At 40.2% G+C, this 24,132-nt stretch overlaps 1 protein-coding gene across 5 annotated transcripts in view; it reads right to left on the bottom strand.

The window, feature by feature from the left end:
• Positions 1-24,132, bottom strand: part of Mast2 (microtubule associated serine/threonine kinase 2) — a 117,839-nt gene that overhangs the window by 20,352 nt on the left and 73,355 nt on the right. For 4 of the 5 annotated variants that reach the window (XM_038332467.1, XM_038332469.1, XM_038332466.1 and 1 more), the window contains 5 exons: positions 21,898-21,989; positions 8,859-8,934; positions 4,374-4,452; positions 1,868-2,022; positions 371-446 (listed from right to left, as the gene is read on the bottom strand). In XM_038332467.1, the coding sequence (XP_038188395.1) occupies positions 371-446; positions 1,868-2,022; positions 4,374-4,452; positions 8,859-8,934; positions 21,898-21,989 (478 nt within the window). Of the gene's footprint in view, positions 1-370; positions 447-1,386; positions 1,620-1,867; positions 2,023-4,373; positions 4,453-8,858; positions 8,935-21,897; positions 21,990-24,132 lie in introns of those variants that run through there. The other variant, XM_038332471.1, reaches the window with a different exon arrangement.

Here is a 24,132-nt window from a genome sequence, read left to right as displayed (position 1 = left end):
GCAAGCCATCAGGGTTCCCCACTCCGGAGGTGTGGGTGGAGGGAAGGGGAGGGAAGGGGGAGAAGGAGGGGCGGGAAGGGGGAGGAGGAGCGGAGGGAGGGGGAGGAGGAGGGAAGGAGATGGAAATTTTTAAATATAAAAAAAAAAAAAACCATGAGAAAGAAAAAAAAAAAAGTTAGCAAGCTCCACTCGCCACTGCTCTGGAGCGGAGAAACAGAAACTCTTTCAGTCAAGACCCCTGCCCCTTTAGAAGCCTTTAAAGCTGGTGACCTTTCTCATTGCTTCCGCACTCACTCTGGGGTCTTTCTGCTGGGTTGGCTATCAGTAGTCATCCTTGGATATTATTTTCTCCTTTAAAACAAATCCTTACCTTGGGGAATCTTTCTTTGTACACATGATTCATCATTATTATTTCACTGTCGAAAGAAACTGGGGACCGCCCAGGACTGAATAAGAAAGAAACAATCATTATTTTAGTATCACGGAAACATCAAGGAGAAACATGGCCATCTCTGAAGGCCCTGAGTTCCAACTGTCTTAAGTATCTCACATACTCTTACATTAATAAGAGCTAAGTTCCAGGTTTCCTTTATTTGTAGAGCTCCTAGCACATCTGTTTATATATTTAAAGTGATATTATGTGGGAATAGGCTACCTTCCTGCAAGAGGTGTAGCCTTCACACTGCTCTTTGCCATGGCTAAGAGGGGAGTTCACTTGTCAGTCAATCTATGATTGGCTTCCCTAGGATAACCTCTTTAAGAGAAGGACTCCCTGTCCTTATAGCTTTGCTTAGTGGGATTAGTACATGCCCTAGGTATCAAATCCAATAAGCATCCAAAGACTGCGTATACCTTTTTCATTTCTAAAACAAGCTACAGCCAGTGGGCTACCTTGACTGTCCAACCTAGAGGATGCAAAAGCCGCCATGAGTCCTAAGTCTAAGTCTTTTTCTGAAAATAGACAGCAATTTTTCAGCCTTTAATTAGTTTTCATAGCAACCTATATCTTTCTATCTAGCATATTTTGTTCATGTCTCCTGAAACATTCAAATCTCGAGTCAAATAGCTGGATATCCAGTTTAGTGCCTAGACACTTGAGCTCAGTTGTCAGCTGGATTATGTTTAGAACTGTCCTTTGGCCTTGTTTTGTTTAGGGACTTCCCTGAATGTCACTAGAGTCCTCACAATCTCAATTAGCTCATGAGGTACCCACAGTCCCTGTGAGTTGTTCCTTTATGAAACCAGGAAAACCCCTGGGACCCACACTTGCATTGTATTCTTGATCTTTTACGTTTACACCCCCAGTCACATTTTCAATCTGTGAGTCTGAATTATGTCTTTGTGACCTAGACAATGATTCCCTGTCACTTGCAGTACCAACGTTACCTGATGGGATTCTTCCTGGGAGGTACAGTTCCTCTGGAATTCCAACCTGTATTTCAGTGAATTCATCATTTTCCAGGAACCCAAGAAAACCTGAACTTAATGATTAAAAGCCACGTTCATTTTCAGAACTGATATCATGATCCTCCTTTGCTGAATGTAGTTTGGAGGGTAAAAGAGAGCCAGCTACCTTGTACTTGACACCAAAATAATTGAGTGTTACTGTACTTGACTCACTAAAATTTTGGCTGTGTCTGACCAGAGTCAGCAAGCTATGGCTTGTGATCTTTTTGTAAATGAAGTTTTAAGGAAGCTACCCGAGGAACTTACCTGTACTGAACAGTAAAGTGACTCAGTTTGGTAGACATGAGCTGACTGCAGAGCCTAAGGCATTTACCATCATGGCTCTTTGTGGGATATATGCTGAACCCTGCACCATGCAAGAGCCTATAGGGACTAGGGCAGTAGGGAAGAGTACCCTTACCTGAGGCTGCGGGAGCGGGGCCGCATAGCTGGAGACTGCCGTCCCTCCTCATCTGGTACACTCTCTGTGCTAAAATGCTTTGTCAGAAAGTGCAGCTCATCAGCTGTAGGCTGGAAAGGCAACTGATGAAGCTTTTCTTGTGAGGAGCATGATGACTAGAAAATATAAGCAAAACCCACCAGCATTAAAGACACATGCAAGGGATCTGGAGAAATAGTTCAGTATTTAAGAATGCTTGTGGCACTATACTATGGTCCAGGGGTCAGATCTCAGCAGCAATGCAACAAGTTGGGTAAATAAAAAGCAGATTTTTCTTTATAAAACTCTTTGCCTTAAAGAAAGTTTCTAGCTAGTTTGAACAGTAATTAACCAATCATGCTTTCTGTTCCATAAATATTCTAGGTAAACAAAGGTACCCCCTTGTTTTCCCTTTCATAACCCTGGCCCTGGGGACAGCAGCAATGCTTACTGTAGTTGCTTGTTATTCAGAGGAGAAATCGTCTGTTAAGGTTAGGAAGACTACACTGTGGTAGGATACCAGGGATACTACAAGTCAAGAAAATCCAGCGGGAAAGAAATCTGCTTTTGGATCTAGACTTAAACATTAGACTTAGTATGAAAAAAAAAAATCTCAAGTTCTCAACACGGCTTAATACTTAAGAATTTCTGACAAGGGCCCACCATTCACAGCAGACCACCTGAGGGAGCAAGCCGGTGCTATGGTGGGAATTCCACAGATATAGGCACTCTGCAGCAAATCACAAAATTCCAGGACTCCAGAGCTCTTTCTTTACTCGGCAAGACTGGCCCAGAGAGCAGGGAAGTCAGACATTACTGGTCCAATTTTCACATACCAATCAATCAATCAAGGGCTTGGGGTTCAACAACCTAAATCTATTTAGTGTTCAAGCTTTAGTATCAACTGAGGAAACTACAGTTGTAGGGTCATCCAGTGATAAATGAGCTCTGTCTGAGCCAATAGTACAAGCCTCTCTCATTAAAATGTTATAATGCATAAAGCTTAAAAAATACTAATTTTGTGTGTATGCCTGTGTGTATATACATACATACATACACACATACATACATATATATGTATATGAGCTCATATATGCATGAGCTCAGAGAGGTCAGAAGGGGGTGTTGGATTCCCTGGAAACTGGAATTATAAGCAGTTGTGAACTGCCATGTTGGCTCTGAAAACTGAACCCAGAGCCTGTGCAAGAGCAGTAAGTGTTCTTAATGACTAAGCCATCTTTTTATCCCCTAATGCATGAAACTGTAAATAGTGTGGTTTTCATAGAGTTTTAATTTGTATCTAAGTTGCAAATATAATACCCACTCAGCTGCTTCTAATAAGAATCTAGTGGGCAATACAAGCACACAAAACTGGTATTTTCAATTATTTCAATAGCTGAATGTGGTGGTACATGTTTGTAATTGTAGCACTCAGGAGGCTGGAAACTTGGAGCCAGCCTAGATTACATGGTGAGATTGAAATGCTATCTCAAAGTGTGTGTGTGTGTGTGTGTGTGTGTGTGTGTGTTTGGGGGGGGGGGGTAAGTATCCAAATAAACTGGAGTAGTAGGTTGATATATTAAAGTTGAATGAACAGAAATACTTATGTGCTACATATATACAAACAGAAAGACACATAAATAAGACTCTCCCTTAGGGTTTACAAAATAACATTTGAGCAAAATATTATGAAAAGCAGTGTTTATTAGGGAAAAAAATCTTAAGCTTAACTACCAAAGACCAATAAGACCTCTGGATTAATAGTGACTTATAGGCCAATGGAAGAACTAAGTACTTTTTCTTGCTTGTTGATTCATGACTATAGATAAAATCAAGCAGAGAAGACCTAAAGACTGAAGAAACAGGGCTGGGGTCATCAAGTTTACGTTCTGCAAATCCTAAAACACTATGTGGTGCTTTGCCGACAAAATCTGTCAGCTTTATCGTTCCAGTTGCTCCAAGAGGAAGATGCATTTCAGGATCAGCTGTACATACAATAAGCATACCGGAGGGGACTATTGTCTAAAATCTGAAACTCTTTAGAGACAGGTCCAGCTTTTTCTTGACATAACAAACTGAGATAACAAATAACCTTCTTGAAAGGTTTTAACAGTGAATGATGAAGGCTAGTAAGCTTTTGGGAAATGGGAAGAATAAGATTCTTGATTGTAATTCTAGAAATAAGATGTGGAGAGGCCAGGGAACCATGATTAGTAGCTCCCACAGCTGATCTCACGGCAGAGAGAGCTCTTCTCTGAGTGCACTAGGAGGAACTAGGGAGAGAGCTGGCTAATCCTTCCAAAGGGCTTATAAATATAACTATGGCTGTGAAAGTTACCAGGGCTCTTCCCTCAAAACATCCTCTCTTATCCTCAAGAAAATCTTGCTGAGTTATAAGGAAAGCTGAGTATATTTTTGCAGGACAAGATGGACCTATAAGGAATTATTTCCAGAGTGAAGAAGGATTGTTACTGCTCTGGCTACTTACTGAAACAGTGGAGCTAGGAGTATTGGTTCCATATCCTGAAGAAGGCAGAGAGGCCAAAGACCAGCGCCGTCCATCAGTCCTACATAAAAAAAAAAGGAATATTATAAAGCTCCTAAAGAGTCCCACTCTGAGCATCAGGGTCTGCCTGTTTGTGCACATTAGACTTTTTAGGCAGTTAACTGACTGTCTCACAATACAAGCACATTGTCTGTCTATCATGAGTTCTCATGCCTATTATATGGGACTTGCTATGTAACTTTTATTTCAGAGATAGCTACCAAAACTACAGAGTCTATGACTTTGAATAGGAGTATTAATTATGGGTTATTTAGATAATTCAGTAGGTAAAGGTATTTGCCACCAAGCCTAACAACCTAAGTACCCATATACTGGAAGAAGAACCTACAAGTTGCCCTCTGACCTCCACAGTTTTATCCATGCACGTGAGCGCGCACACATAAATTTAAAGCTTTTTTTAAAAAAAATTATATTTTAGCTTCTGTTGTGTGCATGAATGTCCATATGTGTGTGGGCACCTATATGACATAGCATGTATGTGGAGGTAAGAGGAAAATGTACAGGTATAGGTTCTATTTTTACCATGCAGGGCCCAGCTATCAAAAGTGTCATCAGGCTTGGCAACAAGCACCTACACTTGGTTGAGTCATCTTGATGTTCATAAAAAGATTTTTTTTTTAAAGGCAGGTATGGCGATGTAAACCTTTAATGCCAGCATCTAGGAGGCAGAGGCAGGAGAATCTCTGCAAGTTGAAGAGAAGTCTGGTCTATACAGCAAGTTCTAGGCCAGCCTGGACGATAAAGTGAGACTTTGTCTCAACAACAACAAAGCCTTTTTAAAAAAAGGAATGTATATTACACGGTTGGTGAGATGACTCATCCAGTAGAGATCCTGGCCACCAACCTTGATGACATGAGTTTGATTCCAGGAACCCATGATAAGGAGATAAGTACTGTTTTCTAACCTCCATTTGCACTCTATAGCATGCATGTGTGCTTGCACACCTGATAAAAAATGTAAATAGCATTAAAAAAGATTACTTTATGCCATATTCCACCATCCAGACAAATAATCACACATCCATGTTATAAAAGCTGCAGGTCAGATACCTACTTAATGCTCATGACAGTAAAGCACAGAACTGTGGTTCCTTGTGTTGAGAGCATCAGGGCATCCTTCTGACAACAGAGGGAAGCCTTCCCCAAAGTCATACACAGCCAACAGTCACTTCCCTATTCCTTTACAAGGTTATCGTTGCTCTTTGGAAAATATTCTACACGGATCCTAGGGAGCCGGTAACTATTTGCTATTGGATGGATCTTCACTTAAGACAAACAGTGTCCACTTCAGTCAATCCACTGGCCTAGGGAACACCAAAGATCATTTACAAGGGGTGAACATATGAAAATCAAAAGACAACTCGTGGAGTTAGCACTGTCCTTCTATTATATGGGTGCCGAAGACTGAACTCATGTTATCAGATTTGACAGAAGTACCATAATGTACTCAGCCATCTTGTCAGTCCTAAAATATTCTTTCTTTGGAGCTTCCTAAGTTGAAGTTAAATAAAAACATCTCTGCTACCATACACTGGATATTTTTTAATTTTATTCATTTTTATGTGCATAGATGTTTTGCCTGTGTGTATGTCAGTAAACTATATTTGTGTGGTCCCCATGAAGACCAGAAGAGGGCTTCAGCTAACCTGGGCCTGGAATTACTAAGGTTGATAGAAGCCATGTGGGTACGTCTAGATCTTCAGGAAGGGCAGCTAGTGCCGTTAACCACTAAGACATTCCTCCAGCCCTGGCTCACAAAATTTTAAAACATCAACAACAGAGGATCTTTAGAAGTTAAGCTCCGATTACAATTTGCATAGATTTGTCTATTTATTCAAGGTATCTGTTATAGCAGGGGATAGATTAAAAAGGAGGAAAACAGGAAGAAATATTGGCAGAACTTTTCTTTTTTCTTTTTAGTTTTTCAACCCAGGGTTTCTCTGTAGCTCTGGAGTCTGACCTGGAACTAGCTCTGTAGACCAGGCTGGCCTTGAACTCAGAGACCCACCTGCCTCTGCCTCCTGAGTGCTGGGATTAAAGGTGTACCACTACCGCCCAGTGAGCTTTTCTTTTTCAAGTATTCCTCCGAATTCTCACCAATATTATTTAGCTTTTCTACCATGACTTGTAAAGGGAAAAGTTGGAGGTTCATGCCACATGCACAGGATTCAAATTTCATGCTACTCAGACAGACAGCTCATGGAAATTAGAATTCTGCTGGAACTCAGTCTCTGAGGCAAAACAGTGTCCAGAAAGGGTCCTGGGTGGTCTACAAGAAAGCCAATCAAGTTCAGAAAAAAAAAAAGAGAGAGCTCGACAAAGATTAGTCAAGTATAACTTGGGAATAGATTTCCTGTGACTTTGTCATTTGTTTTTTCACAGGTGATTTTCAATCCTTTATTAGATTAGCAGTTCTCATCTCAACCTGAATTCCAACTCCTTTGGAAGTTGAAAAATACCCTTCACAGGTGTCACCTAAGACCATTGGAAACACAAATATTTACATTATGATTCCTAACAGTATCAAAATTACAGTTATGAAGTAACAGTGAAAATAATTTTATGGTTTGGGGTCATCACAACATGCAGAACTGTATTAAAGGGAAGGTTGAGAACCAATGCTCTACAGAAAAAGGAAACCACTTGCAAGACAGCTTCTATTCCATATATACTAAAGAGCAGGGACCAAAGTCAGTATGAGATGTGACCACTGGATGTCTGCTTCCCCTGCTCATCTCACGGGAAGTCTGAGGAAGTAAGTGAGAATGAGGGTGACTTGCCCCTAGACTTGGAAGTTTGGAAATTATTCAGCAAATTTTGCCTCCAACTATGAGCCTTCTGAGTCTTGAGTCCCAACAGATAACACTGAAAGCCCTTATGGCCTCTTTACCAGAAAGGCTATTGTTCACAACCACATTCAGAAAAGAAATCATCACAACCAGTTCCCCCACCAAACACAGAAATCACAAAGCTACACTGACTGGCCATGCACAGCAGTAGCCCATCCCATGATCCCATCATACCCGTTATTACCTGTCTGCTCTGTGGCCATGGCTGTAGTGAAAAGATGTACACATGTGGTATTTTATGGATATTAAACATGTCCTCTACCAACTGAGCTACAACCTCTCTGCTACACCTTTTAGGAAAGTAACCTCCCTCTCCCATCAACACACCCGAGACAAGGTTTCTCTGTGTACCCCTGGCTACCCTGAAACTCAAATCTGTAGACTAGGCTAGCTTCGAACTCTCCTGAGTGCTGGGATTAAAGACATGCACCACTGCCTCCTGGCTTATGTGTGTGCTTGCCAAACGGCCAAGTCCTTGAACTATCAGCCATCAAAACTCCTAGGTTTTTGTCCTCATCCAAGATTATAATTATATTGTTCATGTTTTGATTTCAAAATGACTATGTATTTGCAGAACAGAAAAAGATTAATTCTACACACTCCTAAAAACAAGGCACTGAGCCCCAAGAATATATTACATATCATTCATTAAACCTTAATTGAGTTAGCCTCAGAAAGATAAGAAAATGTGCTCCGATCACAAGAAGAACCCAAAGTAACATTCTTACCTTGTATCCCCATCTAGTTCCAAGAAGCTACAAGGACCAGACATACCTTTCTTCTCAGCTTTGTTGGGTTTTTTATTCTTTTTTTTTTTTTTTTTTTAAATCAGGGTCTCATATGTAGCCCTCGCTGGCCTAGAACTCACTACACAGAGGATATAGGCTGCCTTATTTAAAGTGATCTACCTTGTCTCTGCCTTCCAAATCTCAGCTTTGATCTGGGAGCTCAAGTGTGGGTACAGAAAGATTATAGGTTTACTTATCATCTGAGTTTGGAAGGATTTGATAAATCCCATTTCTCTCTTGTTTCCAAGTGAGAGAGTATTGTCTCTGGCCTCTCTTAGCAACTCTGACAGCTTCACCCATTGTTAGACCACATTAAGTGGCCTCTGGAGAAGTCTAAGTTGACAGAGTCTCTTCAGACCTTTTTCTAAGACTCTACATACATGTGGTTTCTTTTCAGAATGTATTCTAAGATTCTCTCTTAGCCAAAGTTCAAGTTTGTGGGATTTTTGTATAAATTAGGGAGTCTGTTTGCTTGCTTGGTTTTGAGTTGTTGTTAGAGTTAGTCTTTAGTTTTAAATGGGAAAGCCCATTAAAAAACAATAAAGCTCCAGCTTTGGACATAAGAGCAGTACTACTTTAAAGACTACTTCCTTGACTAGGTAGTGGTGGTGACACCTTTAACTTCAGCACTCAGGAGGCAGGCAGTTCTCTGAGTTCAAGACTAGCTTGCTCTATAGAACAAGTTCCAGGACAACCAGGACCACACAGAGAAACAAACAAACAAACAAGCAGCACATATGCCAATCAGAGGAGGTTCTCAAGCAACTTACCTACGGGCAGGAACAAAGGAAAAGTGAGCAGGAGCATTTGGAGAGAAATTTCGGGGGCTGTCCAAGGGACTGTTACCTGTGGTGGAAAAAGAAAAAGAAACCCTGTGAGGCTTGCTTTGTGGGTGAAAGGTGAGGGTGGGGTGTAACTGGTGTTAATTTTCAGATAAGAAACTTTCCTCTTGTATTAAGTTAGTATATCTAATTATTTTCTCATCATCAGTTTATGACTCTTTATAAAAGCTTGATGGGCCAGAGATTTTTCTCTCTTGCTCTCAAAATGCCTGTGACAACCTATATCTCCCTGATACCCATTCTAGATGTAGCAGCAATTTATATACTTCCTGCCCTCCCAGGAAAAGGTTAATTTACAGTATTTCAAAAGCTTAAATATCTTTGTAAAGACAACAGGATGCCTAATCTAAATGTTACTTGCACATGTATCTTTGAACACTGCATCCATGGGGCTAACCAGAAATGTACACACTTTAAAGGAAAACAGAAGTTCTCTGGAAGGAATTCAGGGTAGAAGCATACCAGAAAATTTCTTGGAAATACAAACGCTGAGGTCTGAAAAGCATGGTTAACCTTCCCAATTACCATTTACTCAATTAGTTTTCATGTGGACCTGTTAACTTCGTAATTAATAAACTCAGAACCTCTGAACAAAGTAATGTGTTTTCATTTTATGCTAGTACTGGCATTTTGAGACAGAAGCCCAGGTTGTCTCTGAACTCTCAGTCCTTTTGTATCAGCCTGGGATTTACTCACAACTTGACATTTTGATTTTTGAAGTGAAGTATGTCTATCTTACTAAGATACCTAAAATGGCCTAAAACTCTTGAGCTTCAGTGATCCTCCTGCCACAGCCTTCCAAGTAGCTGAGACTATGGGCTGCTAATGAGTCAGGTAAGATAAGCAAATGTCAGATGATCCCAAGAAATAAAGAGAATCTAACCACATTAGCACCAGGTGGCGGCAGCACATAACCTTTAATCTCAGCACTTGGGAGGCAAGGACAGTTGGGATTTCTGGGTTTGAGGTCAGCCTGGTATACAGTGTGTTTCTAGACAGCCAAGTCTTTGACAGTGAAACCCTGTCTTGAAATCACACCTGCCCAAAAAAATCAAAACCAAAGACCCCCCCAAAACCAACAACACCAAGCCCACCAACCCCCCAAAACAATAACAACAACAACAAAAACCGCAAACAAAACAAATGCATAAAGGAATGTCATTGAAGGAGTGGAAGAAAAACTGTTGACATAAGAAACTTTAGAAATGGAATCTGTAAGACTAAAGGCAAAGGGAACAACAAAAGAAAGTTCTGAATTTCAGTGACAAAAGTTGTTTCCTACAGGAAACAGATGAACAATTCTGGCATTACCACGTATGTGTACTGTAAATGAATAATTAAATATATGGATAGCAGATGGTAGGAGCTAGGTTTCTCATTGTTGAAATGGAAAGCTATAGATCAGCAAAGACAGCAAATGGGAGTGATCCATCACATCATAGTGGATTAGAGTTGGAAACATCAGGAAGAACTCATGTGTCGAATAAATACAGATGTCTGCTTAGGACTATTTACAGATGTGCACACAGGTCAGTGTACAGAACAAAGCTATATCCAACCCGTCAGCTAAGAATGCCTAAAGAAAGACAACCCTGCCGGGCGGTGGTGGCACACGCCTTTAATCCCAGCACTCGGGAGGCAGAGGCAGGCAGATCTCTGAGTTCGAGGCCAGCCTGGTCTACAAGAGCTAGTTCCAGGACAGGCTCTAGAAACTACAGGGAAACCCTGTCTCGAAAAACCAAAAAAAAAAAAAAAAAAAAAAAAAAGAAAGAAAGACAACCCTGACAGCAAAGCTTTCACTCAGGTCTTCGTTTCTAAAATGAATGTAAGTTTCTTGAAGAAATAGCTGATTCTAAGACTGAGATAAGAAACACAGATGAGCAGGGAGTATTTCACAGTGTTAGAAGGCAAGGAAGTCACAAATCAACTACAAAGTGAAATCAGAAACAAAACAGCACCATTGGGAGTGTTTCATAGGAGAACAGGAACCAAATGAAGGGACTTCTTTTCAATGGCCATAGCTAGAACTTAAACAGATATAAATAGGATTCAGACTAAAAGATGAATATCTACTAGTCCATACTGCTTAAATAAATTAACAAATGAGATAAAAAAGTATAGACAACTTAAATAACACAACCAATTTCACCCAATTGACATAGAACATTACAATACAACAGTAGAATATACAATCTTTTCAATGACAGAAAAATATCAGTCTTAACTAAGTTTCTTTCTTTCTTCCTCCTTCCTTCCTCCCCCCTTTCTTCCTTCCTTTCTTATGTACACAGTATTCAACCTCCATGTATGCCTGCAGGCCAGAAGAGGGCACCAGATTTCATTACAGATGGTTGTGAGCCACCATGTGGTTGCTGGGAATTAAACTCAGGACCTCCAGAAAAGCAGTCAGTGCTCTTAGCCTCTGAGTCATCTCTCCAGCCCCCTTAACTAAGTTTCTACTGCTGTAAAAAGACACCATGACCATGGCAACTCTTATAAGGAATACATTTAAATCAGAGGGCTTGATTAAAGTTAGAGATTCAGTCCATTATCATCATTATGGGAGCATGGCAGTAAGCAGGCAGACGTGGTGCTGGATGAATAGCTGAGAGTCCTACATCTTGCAGGCAACAGGAAGTCGACTGACAGTCACACTGAGGGAAGCTTAAGCAGAAGCGACCTCAAAGCCCTCCCCCACAGTGACATACGTCCTCCAACAAGGCCATATACACTCCAACAAAGCCACACCACCTAGTAGTGCCACTACCCCCTGTGAGAATATGGGGACCAATTACATTCAAACCACCACAATCACAATCATATTCAGAGTCATAATAAAATACAATATATTTAAAGGATTCAAATGCTATAAAATATTTTTTTGCTCACAATGAAATTTATAATGTTGGGTTTTTTGTTTTGTTTTGTTTTTTTGAGACAGTTTCTCTGTAGCTTTGGAGCCTGTCCTGGAACTAGCTCTTGTACACAAGGTTGGCCTTGAACTCACAAAGATCCTCCCGCCTCTGCCTCCTGAGTGTTGGGATTAAATGTGTGTGCCACCACTGCCCAGCTGAAATTTATAATGTTAAGTTAGTAAAAGAAACAAGAAATCTTTGGAATTTGTTTTTAATTAATATATGAGAGGCTATGGTGTGTATATTGTGCGTGTACGGGAGGCCTGTGAAAGTTTTTAGAAAAAAAAAAGGCTGTTGTAAAGCAAGGAGATATAATAATGGGTTCCTTACAGCCTGGTAGTCTAGGACTTTATAAACATGCCCTCCAATGATCCACACCTGGGCCTGTGCTGTGGCTGGGGCCCAACTCGGGGTTCATGGCTCTGAGGCAGCTGCAGTTTCTGTTGATATCCAAGGCTCCTGATACCACTGAAGGACAAGAGAATGGAGCTGCACAGAGCTGGCCCCGATCCTCACTGGTGTAGGAGGAAAGCATCCTACACCTCACCTGGGCACCACATAGAGCTGACCCTGTTCGCAGAGCATGGGTGAGTTGCCCCTGAGAGTGTGAGAAGGGAAGGGTAGGTCGCACTCTTCTTGTCTGTCATGTGGTGACATGGGTGAAGGAGATGTCCTTCTCCCCTCGTCCCTTGACACCTGCAGGAGGTGGGGGGACCTGACTCAACTCTTCACTAGCTGCAGTGCTCTGGAGAATGGAATGGGCCTGTGCCTCAACTGGGCAGCACAGCAGAGTTGACCCTGTAGACAGGAGGAACCAGCCCTGACGGTATGAGAGGCGCATAGCTAGTACCTTCTCCTTCATCTGTGATATGGTGGTGGGGGCAAGGGATAGATGCCCTCCCTCCCCTCTTACTAGCAGCAACACTTATCATTCATTTCATGATGACAGGACAGCACAGTTGATCCTGTTAACGGGTGGTGGGAGGTAACCTGTAACCCGCAGGTGAGCCAGTCGGAGAAGATGAGCATGGGAAATTTGGCCCCACCTCTCAAATGCCATATGGTGGCATTGGTAGGGGAGAGATGGAGATGCCCCCCTCCCTGCACCAAGCTGGCCCTGAGTCTCAAGAATGGGAGATCTGTCCCTGTCCCTCACCAGCTGCAACACTAGGGAGAGTGGCTCCTGTATCTTGCCTGGGCAACACAGGAGAGCTGGCCCAGAAGGAATAGGTGTGGAAGAGTCAACCCTGAGGGCATGAAAGCAGGAGAACTGGTCCCACCCCTTGCTCATCATTGCAATGGGTGAACTAGCCAGGGCAGTGCTGGAGAGCTCACCCTGGTGGTGAAGCGGGGTGGGGAGGATGGCTAACCCTGCAAATAACCAGGCCCAAAAACAAGGTTATAAGTTGACCTACCTAAGCATCCACCCCATCAATGATCTGTTGAAACAAGGGAATGGGCCAGTTCCACAGAGGCAAAGCTGCAGGATCTCCAGGACACAGAGCAAAAACAGGATATCCAATACGAGTTCCAGTGAGGACCCAGTATTAATAGTGCAACAGAAACCAAAGGCCTCAAACCAGACCAACAACTCTTGGCAACAAACTCTTGAATGTAAAGATACATGGATAGAAGGGTTTACTATGTGGCTCACTATGTCACAATACTGCTGTGGGACAATGCTCACAGTCAACACACTACAGCTTCCATGATGAAATTTTTCCTTTTTATTTCTTCTTTTCTCTTAATTTTATTTTGTGGGGGAGGTTGCAAGGTCAGAGGGCAGATACAAAAGGATGGGAATGATGTGAAAGACACAAAGTAAACAGAAAACTTAATAAAAAATTTAATAAAAGTTATTTTAAAAATATTTTTAAAGTTTAATTAAAATTATCTCTTTTACAACTCTGCCTGTTACAGTAGTTATTCTTTAATCCCCTTTACCTTTGGCAACCAGGAGGCTCCGTTCTGTTCCTAAGGAATGCCTATTCTGGACATGTCATGGAAACAGAATTATATAAGAAGTGACCTTTTGTGTTCTAGTTTGTTCATTTTTTCGACTTTATGGAAAAAGCGACAACCTTAATGCAAAATGGTTCTACAAATTTATACTCCCACCACCAAGGCAATCTCTCTCTCTCTCTCTCTCTCTCTCTCTCTCTCTCTCTCTCTCTCTCTCTCACACACACACACACACACACATCCTTAGCTGTCTGTCTGTCTCTCTCTCTCTCTCTCTCTCACACACACACACACATCCTTGATCACTTATTAAGTCATTATTGGTGGTCACAGAGGGAAATAACCTTGTAACTTTATTTTTAATTTCACAATTACTAATGAAATTAATGTACATTTTTATATATGACTTTAGCTATTTTTCAACCATGCTATTTACAAGGGTTCTGGATCTAGCACCCTTTGCCATGCATGTCATAATTACCTTCTATTTCATGGCTTATCTTTTCACTCTCTTTGGAGTTTGTTGTTTTTTTTTTTTTGGTTATTTCAATTTCTTTTTGAGACAGAGATTTTCTTTGTAGCTCTTGGGGTATCTTTTAATAACTAGAAATTCTTAATTTTCAAGTAGTCAAATTACTTTACAACTAATTCAAGTGTCTATGTGGACTCTAGAAAAAAGAGCCCTGAATCTCTTCTTCCTGATACTGGTTCCTTGTCTCAATTAATGACATCTTTAGCCATTAATTACCCAAGCAGGAAATATGGAGGCACAGCACACAGTTGATCTGGCCACTTACATTTTCTGTGTTCATGTATTTCTCCATTGCTAATAACCTCGTAAGCCTTGACGATGATAACAACCTCTTCACTGATCTTCCGATTGCCAGCTGTGCCCTCCTTTTAGCAACTTTGAATTTTTTTATTTTATTTTTTTTAACTTTAAGGGCTTTGGATCCCCTGGAACTACAGGTGGTTCTAAGCTACCTTGTGTGTGCTAGGAATCAAGCCCAGGTCTTCGGAAAAGCAGCCAGTGCTCTTATCCACTTAGCCACCCCCCCCCCAACCCCAACTTTGATATTTTTAATCAGATAATTATATACTCATGGCAAAAAGATAGTGCAAGCTGAAAAGAAGCAACAGCTCTGCTTTAACAACAACAAAATTATGTATCTATGTGCGTACATTCCCAGTGGCCACAAGAGGGCACTGGATCCTCTGGAACTGGAATTAGAAGCATTTGTGAGTCAGTCAGCAGGGGTGGTAAAATCTGAATTCCAGTTCGCATGGATTAAACAGCAATGGCTCTTAACCCATATCTCCAAGGCCCCAAAATCTTTTTTCTGCTGTGGTAAATGCTCACTTTAAGAATATTATGGTCCTAATTTTTCTAGACTTTTATCTACATTCCTATTAAGTCTATTTTCTATATTATTCTAGAAAGAAATTTAAGTATGTAAACTTTAAACTTTTAGATTAAGAAACAACCTTTGGGAAATTTCATAAACTCTCCTTCCAGAAAAATGAAGAAGTTATATGTGTAAAACTGGCAATACAACTTTAGGAGACTTACAGACCTCATAAAATCATTCACAGTCCACAGATCTTAGGTAAAAGAAATAAATGCCACGAGATATTAGTTAAAAGAAATAAATGCCAAGAGATATTAATATCCTAATTCTTTATACAATTTATAGCCCTCCCATGACTTGTTTATTGTCTTCACCAAGTTTGATTAGCATTTTATAATCTGGAAAGACACACCATGAAGGATGCACATTTAATTTCTTAAATACAGCATCCTATTTGATACTTACAGATCTGTTGCCTCTGCTTGCACTAACTCTGCAAACACCTTAGTACATGACTATCTTAGAAGGCATCACCTTGATTCTTGATAGTATGCACACTACAGCCCTTAACATTTCAGGCTGAAATGTTAACATTTCACCTTGGCTACCAGCTGTGGCCGCTTCCTCTGCAGTTGTTTCATACGGCCCTTAAGACACTGGACCTAAATATCTTGCTAGCTTTCCATTTCCTTCCAGGCATTCTCCCTTCTTTGTCATAAAAATACCCAGGTCTGAAATTATGCCATCAGAAACTACTCCTTGCTGAAGTCACCTAAATGTCCAGTACATACACCTTTTCATATACCTTTCACTGTAAATACTTTTACTCCTGAATTTCTACCATTCTCTTTATCATGACTTTTGACAAGTGATTCCAATGTCCTCATAGATAATCTCTCAGTATCCCAGCTTCAGGGAATTTCTAGGGAATGCCACACAATGAGGTTGACCAGTTGTGAACCTTGGTCTTCTGGAAAAGCAAGTGCTCTTAACCACTAAGCCATCTCTGCAGTCCCAATTTTTTTCTCATTTTTAATTCACTTAACAGATAACAGTATGTTCAAAGCAATGACAATGATGGTAAACATTGGCTGTCACTTGATAAGATACAAAATTAATTTATAATGCAAGCCCTCTAGGCATGCTTTTGAGGGATTGACTAGGTTAGGTTAATTGAGGAAGGGAGACCCATCCTTAATATAGACAGGCCCATTTTATAAGCTTGGATTCTAGACTGCATAAAAAGGAGAAAACAAACTGAGTATAAGCACTCATCACTCTGTCTCCTGATTATAGACAGAACCCAACTATGTTGTTTACAAGAAAGTACCTTTCAATATAAGGACACACACAGGTTAAAAGAAAGGGAATGGGTAAATATATACCACTAAAATACTAATTAAAAATAAAGCAAAAACAAAAAACCTAGTTAGATCTACTCATTTCAAATATCAGAGACAAAGAGAAGCATTACATAATAATAAAGGATTCAAGAAGACATGAAGGGGATTACTCCAGTGGTAAGGCACTTGGCTAAGCATACAGTTTAATACCTAGAACTTGTTTAAAAAACAACACACAGCAGGATTTTTAAAATAAAGATTTATTATTATTTTATGTGTATGAGTGGTTTTGTCTGCCTGCATGTATGTATGTGTTCCACGTGAATGCCTGGTGCCTGACGAAGCCAGAAGAAAAGATGTTAGATCCCAAGAACACCTGAAGCCATCGTGGAGAAGGGCACACCAGGGAACCAAATCTGGATGCTTTCAACCACTGAGTCATCTCTCCAGCTCCAGTATGCCAAGTCTTAAAACTGTATTTGCCAAACAATAGAGCATCAAAACACATAAGGCAAAAATTAACAGAATCAGGAGTGAAATAAGATGACACAGCAGTTAGAAATTTGAATCCATCCAACAGAAATGGCAGCTCAAGGACTTAGTCAAGCTCATCATAGCAAATCCCACAATATAAAATAACCATCTACATACTTTTTCAATGTTCATATGAAACACTGATCAAAAGAGACACCACATTCTTGGTAACAAAATATACCTCACCAAGCTAAAAAGAACAGAAATTATTTCATATTTTCTTAGAATAAAATTAACTAAGTTAGGAAACAATAAAAGAAATATATCTGGGAAAACTCTCCAAGTATCCATTATCTAATCCTCAAAACCCTTGAAAGTATTTTAAACAAAATAAAAATGAAAGCACAATTTATCAAAATTTGTGAGCTGCACAGTGAAGTCAATACTCCAAAGCAAGGACACATGTTAGATTAGACAATCCAAACTCATGTTCTAAATCTACTCTTGAAAGGAAAAAAGTAAATCAAATTAATAACTATTTATGCAGAAGAAAAGTAACAAAATCTAGAGATATGATAAAATTAGAAACAAGAAGTACAGAAAAATTAACATAACCCTAAAGTTGGTTATTTGAAAAGATAAACCAATTGTCAAAGTAAGGTTGAAGAAGAGCACGTGAGAGAACACAAAAGGCAGGAAAGAAGACAAATTACTAGGATCAGGAATCGAGGGTTGGTTATCACTAATAACCTCAAGAAATAAAAGTATTAATAAAAATACTATGAAGAATTCTATGTCTGCAAGTCTCATAATCTAATTTAAATGGACTAATTTTGTGAGACATAATTTGACAAACTATTCTATATTAAGAAACACATAAAAGCCAAGTGATGGTAGTTCACACCTTTAATCCCAGCACTCAGGAGACAGGTGGATCTCTGTGAGTTCGAGGCCAGCCTGGAATACAAGAGCTAGCTCCAAGCCAGGCTTCAAAACTACAAAGAAACCTTGAAAAACAAAACAAAAAAACAAAAAAGAAAAGGGAAAGAAACAAGTAATATGAACAAGTCTTCCAAAACAGAAAGCACCAGTTCCAGACAGGTTCACTTGGTAAATTCAACCAGACATTTCATATAAAATTATACCCATTCTTCACAAGCCTTTCCAGAAGAAAGAAGTGTAAAGAATACACCTCAGTTCATTCTGAAGTCAGCATTTACCTAATACCCAAATTAGGAAACACACAAAAATGAAAACCACAGACTACTATCTTTCAGGAACAAATGCAAAGTTACCAATAAATTATTAACAACTTGATCTAGCAATGCTTAAAAAGAACGGTACTCCATGACCAAGGAGGACTTATCTCAGGAATGCAAGCTAGTTCAACACTTGAAGAAAATCAACAAAACAGGTATAGTAGCAGAAATGTTCTACATGGTACTATAAGTGTGTTTAATGTGTATCATCAGTAATAAATGCAGAACTACTGCTTGGGTAGAAATATGACAGATAGGTTTATCAACTGCAACAAATGTACCATACTGATAGGGAATACTGACAACAGAGGCTCTTCATGTGTGGGGACAGAGAGTATGAGTTTTGCTATCAGCCTAAAACTAATCTAAAAAATAAGGATCACTTAAACAAAGACTAGGAAGTATAGTATGAGAAGGTCCTAGGTTTGAACCCCAGTGTCTTGTCTGTTTCTCTCTCATACCGCCCCACAAACAAAACAAAACTAAGAAAAGTCCATTTCCAGAAGTTCCTATAAACCATCTTACTAGAATTATACCTGTTTATAAGATATTAATACGATGGGCTAAAGAGATGGCTCAGCAGTTAAGATCTCATCGTGCTCTCCTAGGACTAGAGTTCAGTTCACAACACTCGACAACTTTTATAATCACTTATAACTCCAGCCACAGCAGGAATCCGACATCTTGGGCCTCCATGGTCACCTATACTCAGATGCACATACTTAAACATAATTTAAAATAAAAAAGAGATACCTAATACTAAATTGAACTGTAAAGAATTTATTCAGTTACTTTCAAATGAACAAATCTTTACTACTCAAAAGAGCAAAGCAAATAGGACTTAGAATTTGCAGATGTATAAGATTTGACAATATAACTGATATCAAGTTGGATCTGCATGGTACAATCAGTGTAGCGTCTCAACAGCGGATTAAGTATAGTCTATATTCAACCATGGACTGGGCTTTCATGCCAATTCTTCTATACATTTTCTGCCACAGTTTGCAGAAAGATGATGATGCATATATTTATGAAGTACTAGGCATGTTATAAATACTAAAGTTAAATATAAATATTAAAGTTCACAGACCCAGGAAGGTAGAAAAGACCATGTGGTATCTTCAATAAAAGCCACTTGAGTAAAGAATATTTCATACTACTCTGTCAGAAATCTAGAGATAATCAGAGATAATCATCTCAGAGAGCAGTAGCCAGTAGTAATTACTTCCCAGTACTCACGTTTACAGCTAGGTACAGGGTCTAGATGAGCTAAATTTATTTTTATGTAATGGAAATAAAGGTCAGACATATGTTGAAATTCTACAAAGTTCTAGGATAGGAGGGCTATTTCAAAAACCACTTAAAACAAAACAAAACGAAACAAACCAGGGACATATATAAGAAAAACGAAAGCTTTTCTTTATGAATGTCTAATTCCCTTAATTCCCTGTAAACCCTTTATTGTTGGTGGTACCTTCTAAAGCGACAGTTATTCAGATGAGCCCCTTCCCTAAAGATGAAATTTAAATCAGAATCCCTCTCAGGTTATTGACATCTAATCAAACACTCAGTAAATCATGAACAAAAAGATAAAAGTACAAAACTGTATCAGTCTTAATGAGTTTGATATCCATCTGTTTCACAACTTAATGTCCCCTTTCATTGTTCAAAGACAAACAAAAGTTAGGCTTAGGATAATAGTACCAAAGGATTAGGAAATCCAGGAAGTGATTTTCGAATGACTTCCTAGCTTGCCTATCATTCTAAGTCTGCTCCATTTCCATTAACACTGCTATAAACACTGCGACAATGAACTGTGGGGTACCAGAGCAATCCTTTCAGCAAAGGTAGGGCTGACCTTCATGGTACAGGCCTAGAATAAAATACAGGCTAAGTCAAATGAGGTCTTCTGTCCCTCTCCTAGGAAGGGACAACCTGAGTCGGTGCTAACCTAATTGTAAACATATATATCTCTTAATCAGAAGAAAATAAAATCAGCTGTTACACTATGTATAAAAGTTCATATTCTAGATGGAGTTGAGACTGACTTTTGAGTCCTAATATGTAAAATCAATTTCAAAATGAAGCAAAAATCCCTTACATTTTTCTTTCCTTTGAATTTCAACAGGGAAAATTAACAGGAATCTCACAAGGCAAGAAAACACTGTTTGATCTGATTCTTGGGCATGGTAAGTGTGGTGTAACAGTTTTGTCCAAGATCAAAGCATTCTACCTTGCATGGAAGCTTCTTAAAAGGAAGATAACCAACTCAAAATAGCTTCAGGAAGTCCCTAAAACTGACCAGATCCACAGCCCTCCTTGCCAGAGTAAACAATAAAAGTGGAGAGTTCCTCAAACAAAGCTAAGATATATATGTATCTATATATCTTTATCTATATCTATCTATCTCTATCTATCTATCTATCTATCTATCTATCTATCTATCTATCTATCTATCTATCTATATCTATATCTATATCTATATCTATATCTATCTGCCACACTAGTCAAATTCTGAGAAAATTCTGAGACCAGACCTGCTGTCTAAAAGAAGCAAAAACCCAGCTGAGCTGTCTGGAAGAAGTTTAGAGCAATTTGGACAGCCTGTTGAATTGCCTGAAGGCTGTCCAGTGTGCTCTGGGCTCCCAACCTTTATGAGCTGTCACCTGTGCTTGGGTGTAGCAAGAATCATAAAAACCCAGAGACAGACATTGGATAGAGTTCAAGCTGAAGATCAGAAAAGCAAAGCAGCCAAGCCACTAGAGAGATCTTATCTCTACCAAGGCTCAGACAAACAAAGGGGAGATCCTGCAATGCTTTCCACCAACCTCAGACTCCACACTCCACTGAGTTGCTGTCTCTTCCCCTTTATAGTCCTCTCTCTGCCCAGCCACATCGCTCCTGTCTCTACCTCCCTAGTGCAGGGATTAAAGGTGTATGATCCCAAGTGCTGGGATCACGTTTGTGTGAGCTCTATTTCTCATTCAGTCAGATTCAATCTTGTGAAGCCCAAGGTGGCCTTGAACTCACAGATATCTGTCTGTCTCCAGAGTTCTGGAATTAAAGGTGTGTGCCACTACTGCCTGGCCTGTATGACTGACTAGTATGGCTGCTTTGCCCTCTGATCTTCAGGCAAGCTTTATTTATTACAACACAAATAACATAGTGTTGTTGATGCAGCTATCTTTGAGCCATTTATGCTCCTGTAAGTAACCCCAATACAACTCACTGGCTCACCACTACGTGGGCTTTGGTGGTATTTATACTTTGGTCTGTCATAAGATTCCTACTTGTGATAAGTAGATGTCGTATCTCTCCAGAAAAAAAAATTGTCATACAACAGTAGAACAAAATGCTACTGGATAATCACCATATGACCAAAGATAACTAAAGCCATATGTGGGAGAAAACATTAGAACAGAGGTCATGGATCAAAAGACACAGTGGCTTTAAGAGATGTACAAGATCAAAGGAATGTTGCAAGGGCATGGCGACATAATGAGTCAAAAACCCACTGTACACATTCTCCCACAGAAAGCAAAAAAGACTATGAACTCTCTATGCATTAGTCAGATAATGCTGAACCCAAAATGTGAGAAATAGGAAAGGAACCTAGTATCTGTGGACGTGTTTTATTAAACTTTTTAAAACCTGTAATAACTTACCTGTGTGGCCATGGAGTGGGGAATGTGGTCGTGGTAGTGTAGGTGATGTGCTAGAGGTTACAATCAAGCTCTTGCGGTTACTTGTCCGGCAACTGCAATAAAAACAAAATGTCAGCTTTAACTCCGTCCAGGGCCTTGAGTAGTTGGTTATGGAGGTATGTGAATAGCATGACTCTCTGGGCTGAACAAATTAGTGCTAATCTTCAGTGTTCAGCAATTACTATGTGAAACACTCAGACTTCATAATTCAGTGTGTTCTGCCTTGGAATAACTTTTGCCACTGCCCTTACTTTTGTCTTGATTAGCATTTTTCCAGTGTTAATTAAGTTTGCTTCCTGGGGAAACTGAAGAACATCTCCAAGGGCAACAATCTTGTTCTAAACTGTAAACTTAAATTTAGAAACTAAACACATGTCAAAATATTATTTTATCATGCAGGGTAGTGGTGGCACACACCTTTAATCCCAGCACTCAGGAGGCAGAAGCAGGTGGATTTCTGTGAGTTCGAGGCCAGCCTGGTCTACAAGAGCTAGTTCCAGGACAGACTTCAAAGCTACAGAGAAACCCTGTCTTGAAAAACTTTTTAAAAAAATTTATTTTATCTAGGTTGGTGCAGGGCACTTGTCAAGCACATGAAAGGCCCTGAGTTTGACCCTCCACATAAATTAATAAACAAGCAAATACACAAAAGATCCCAGTTTTATTTTGCAAATTCAGTGTTTTGTTATTAAAAAATAAAGGCAATTAATAGTCTGTTAAATTATTATTTTTAGAATGGTTAATTGATGAAATACCTAACATCCTCACTTAGGAATTGGAAATTCAACAAAACAATTTCCTTACAAGCTAACAACAGACATTTCCTATGGCCAGAGAGAACCTCATCATGATTAAAAAGCCATTTTAAGCCACATTTGTTAACTAAAAAGAATTTATAGATGTATTTGAAAGTCAACCTATATTTTTAATGACACTAGAAAGAAACTGAGAAGGAGAACTAAACAAAAAGGCATCAAGAACTCTGCTTCCCGTGCCAGCCTCAGGCCATCCCACCTCCACTCACCAATGGCTGACAGGATCATCAAGTGAGGCAGAGCAAGATCAAGACCAGCATGGTCAACAATAAAGTAATAAACAAAACAACTGGGATATAGGAAGGGTGGATATGGGAGCAGGGAAGCATATATCTTAATTTAAGGAGCTACCTGAGGGTTGTCAAGAGACTTGACCCTAGAGGGGTTCCCAGGTTTCCAGGGAGACGCCCCCAGTTAGTTCCTTGGGCAGCTGAGGAGAGGGAGCCTGAAAAGGCCAGTTCCTATAGCCATACTGATGAATTTCTTGCATATCACCATAGAACCTCCACCTGACGATAGATGAAGAAAATGACAGAGCCCCACATTGGAACACCGGACTGAGCTCCCAAGGTCCTGATGAGGAGCAGAAGGAGGGAGAACATGAGAAAGAAAGTCAGGACCGTGAGGGAACCTCCAGCTGGCGACAGATGGGGAAGGTGACTGCGCCCCACATTGGAGCACTGGACTGAGCTCCCAAGGTCCTAATGAGGAGCAGAAGGAGCGAGAACATGAGGGAGAAAGTCAGGAACGTGAGGGGTGCGTTCACTCATGGAGACGGTGGGACAGAACTAAAGGGAGATCACCAACTCCAGTTGGAATGGGACTGATGGATCATGCGACCAAACCCGTCTCTCTGAATGTGGCCAACAGCGGGGGCTGACTGAGAAGCAAAGGACATTGGCGCTGGGCTCTGATTCTTCTGCATGGACGGGCTCTGTGGGAGCCTTCTCAGCTTGGTCGATCACCTTCCTGGACCTGGGGGGAGTTGGGAGGACCTTGGACTTAGCATAGAGTGGGGAACCCTGATGGCTCCTTGGCCTTGAGAGGGAGGGAGGGGAGGTATGGGTGGAGGGAAGGGGAGGGAAGGGGGAGAAGGAGGGGCGGGAAGGGGGAGGAGGAGCGGAGGGAGGGGGAGGAGGAGGGAAGGAGATGGAAATTTTTAAATATAAAAAAAAATAAACCATGAGAAAGAAAAAAAATAAAATAAATAAAAATAAAAATACTGGAAAAAAAAATGAAAGCTGAAGATGGTGAAAATTATGTCATTTAAAAGCAGTCAGCAATCATGCAAGAGTCTTCAATGATCCCAGAGAGCGAGTAAAGGTTAGAGGCTGCACAGAGATCTTCAGCAGAGACTAGGAAGTGAGAAAGACTTAGAAGA

Source organism: Arvicola amphibius, chromosome 6 (assembly GCF_903992535.2).
Source record: "Arvicola amphibius chromosome 6, mArvAmp1.2, whole genome shotgun sequence".
Taxonomy (NCBI): Eukaryota; Metazoa; Chordata; class Mammalia; order Rodentia; family Cricetidae; genus Arvicola; species Arvicola amphibius.
This window is presented reverse-complemented; position numbering and strand designations above follow the sequence as displayed.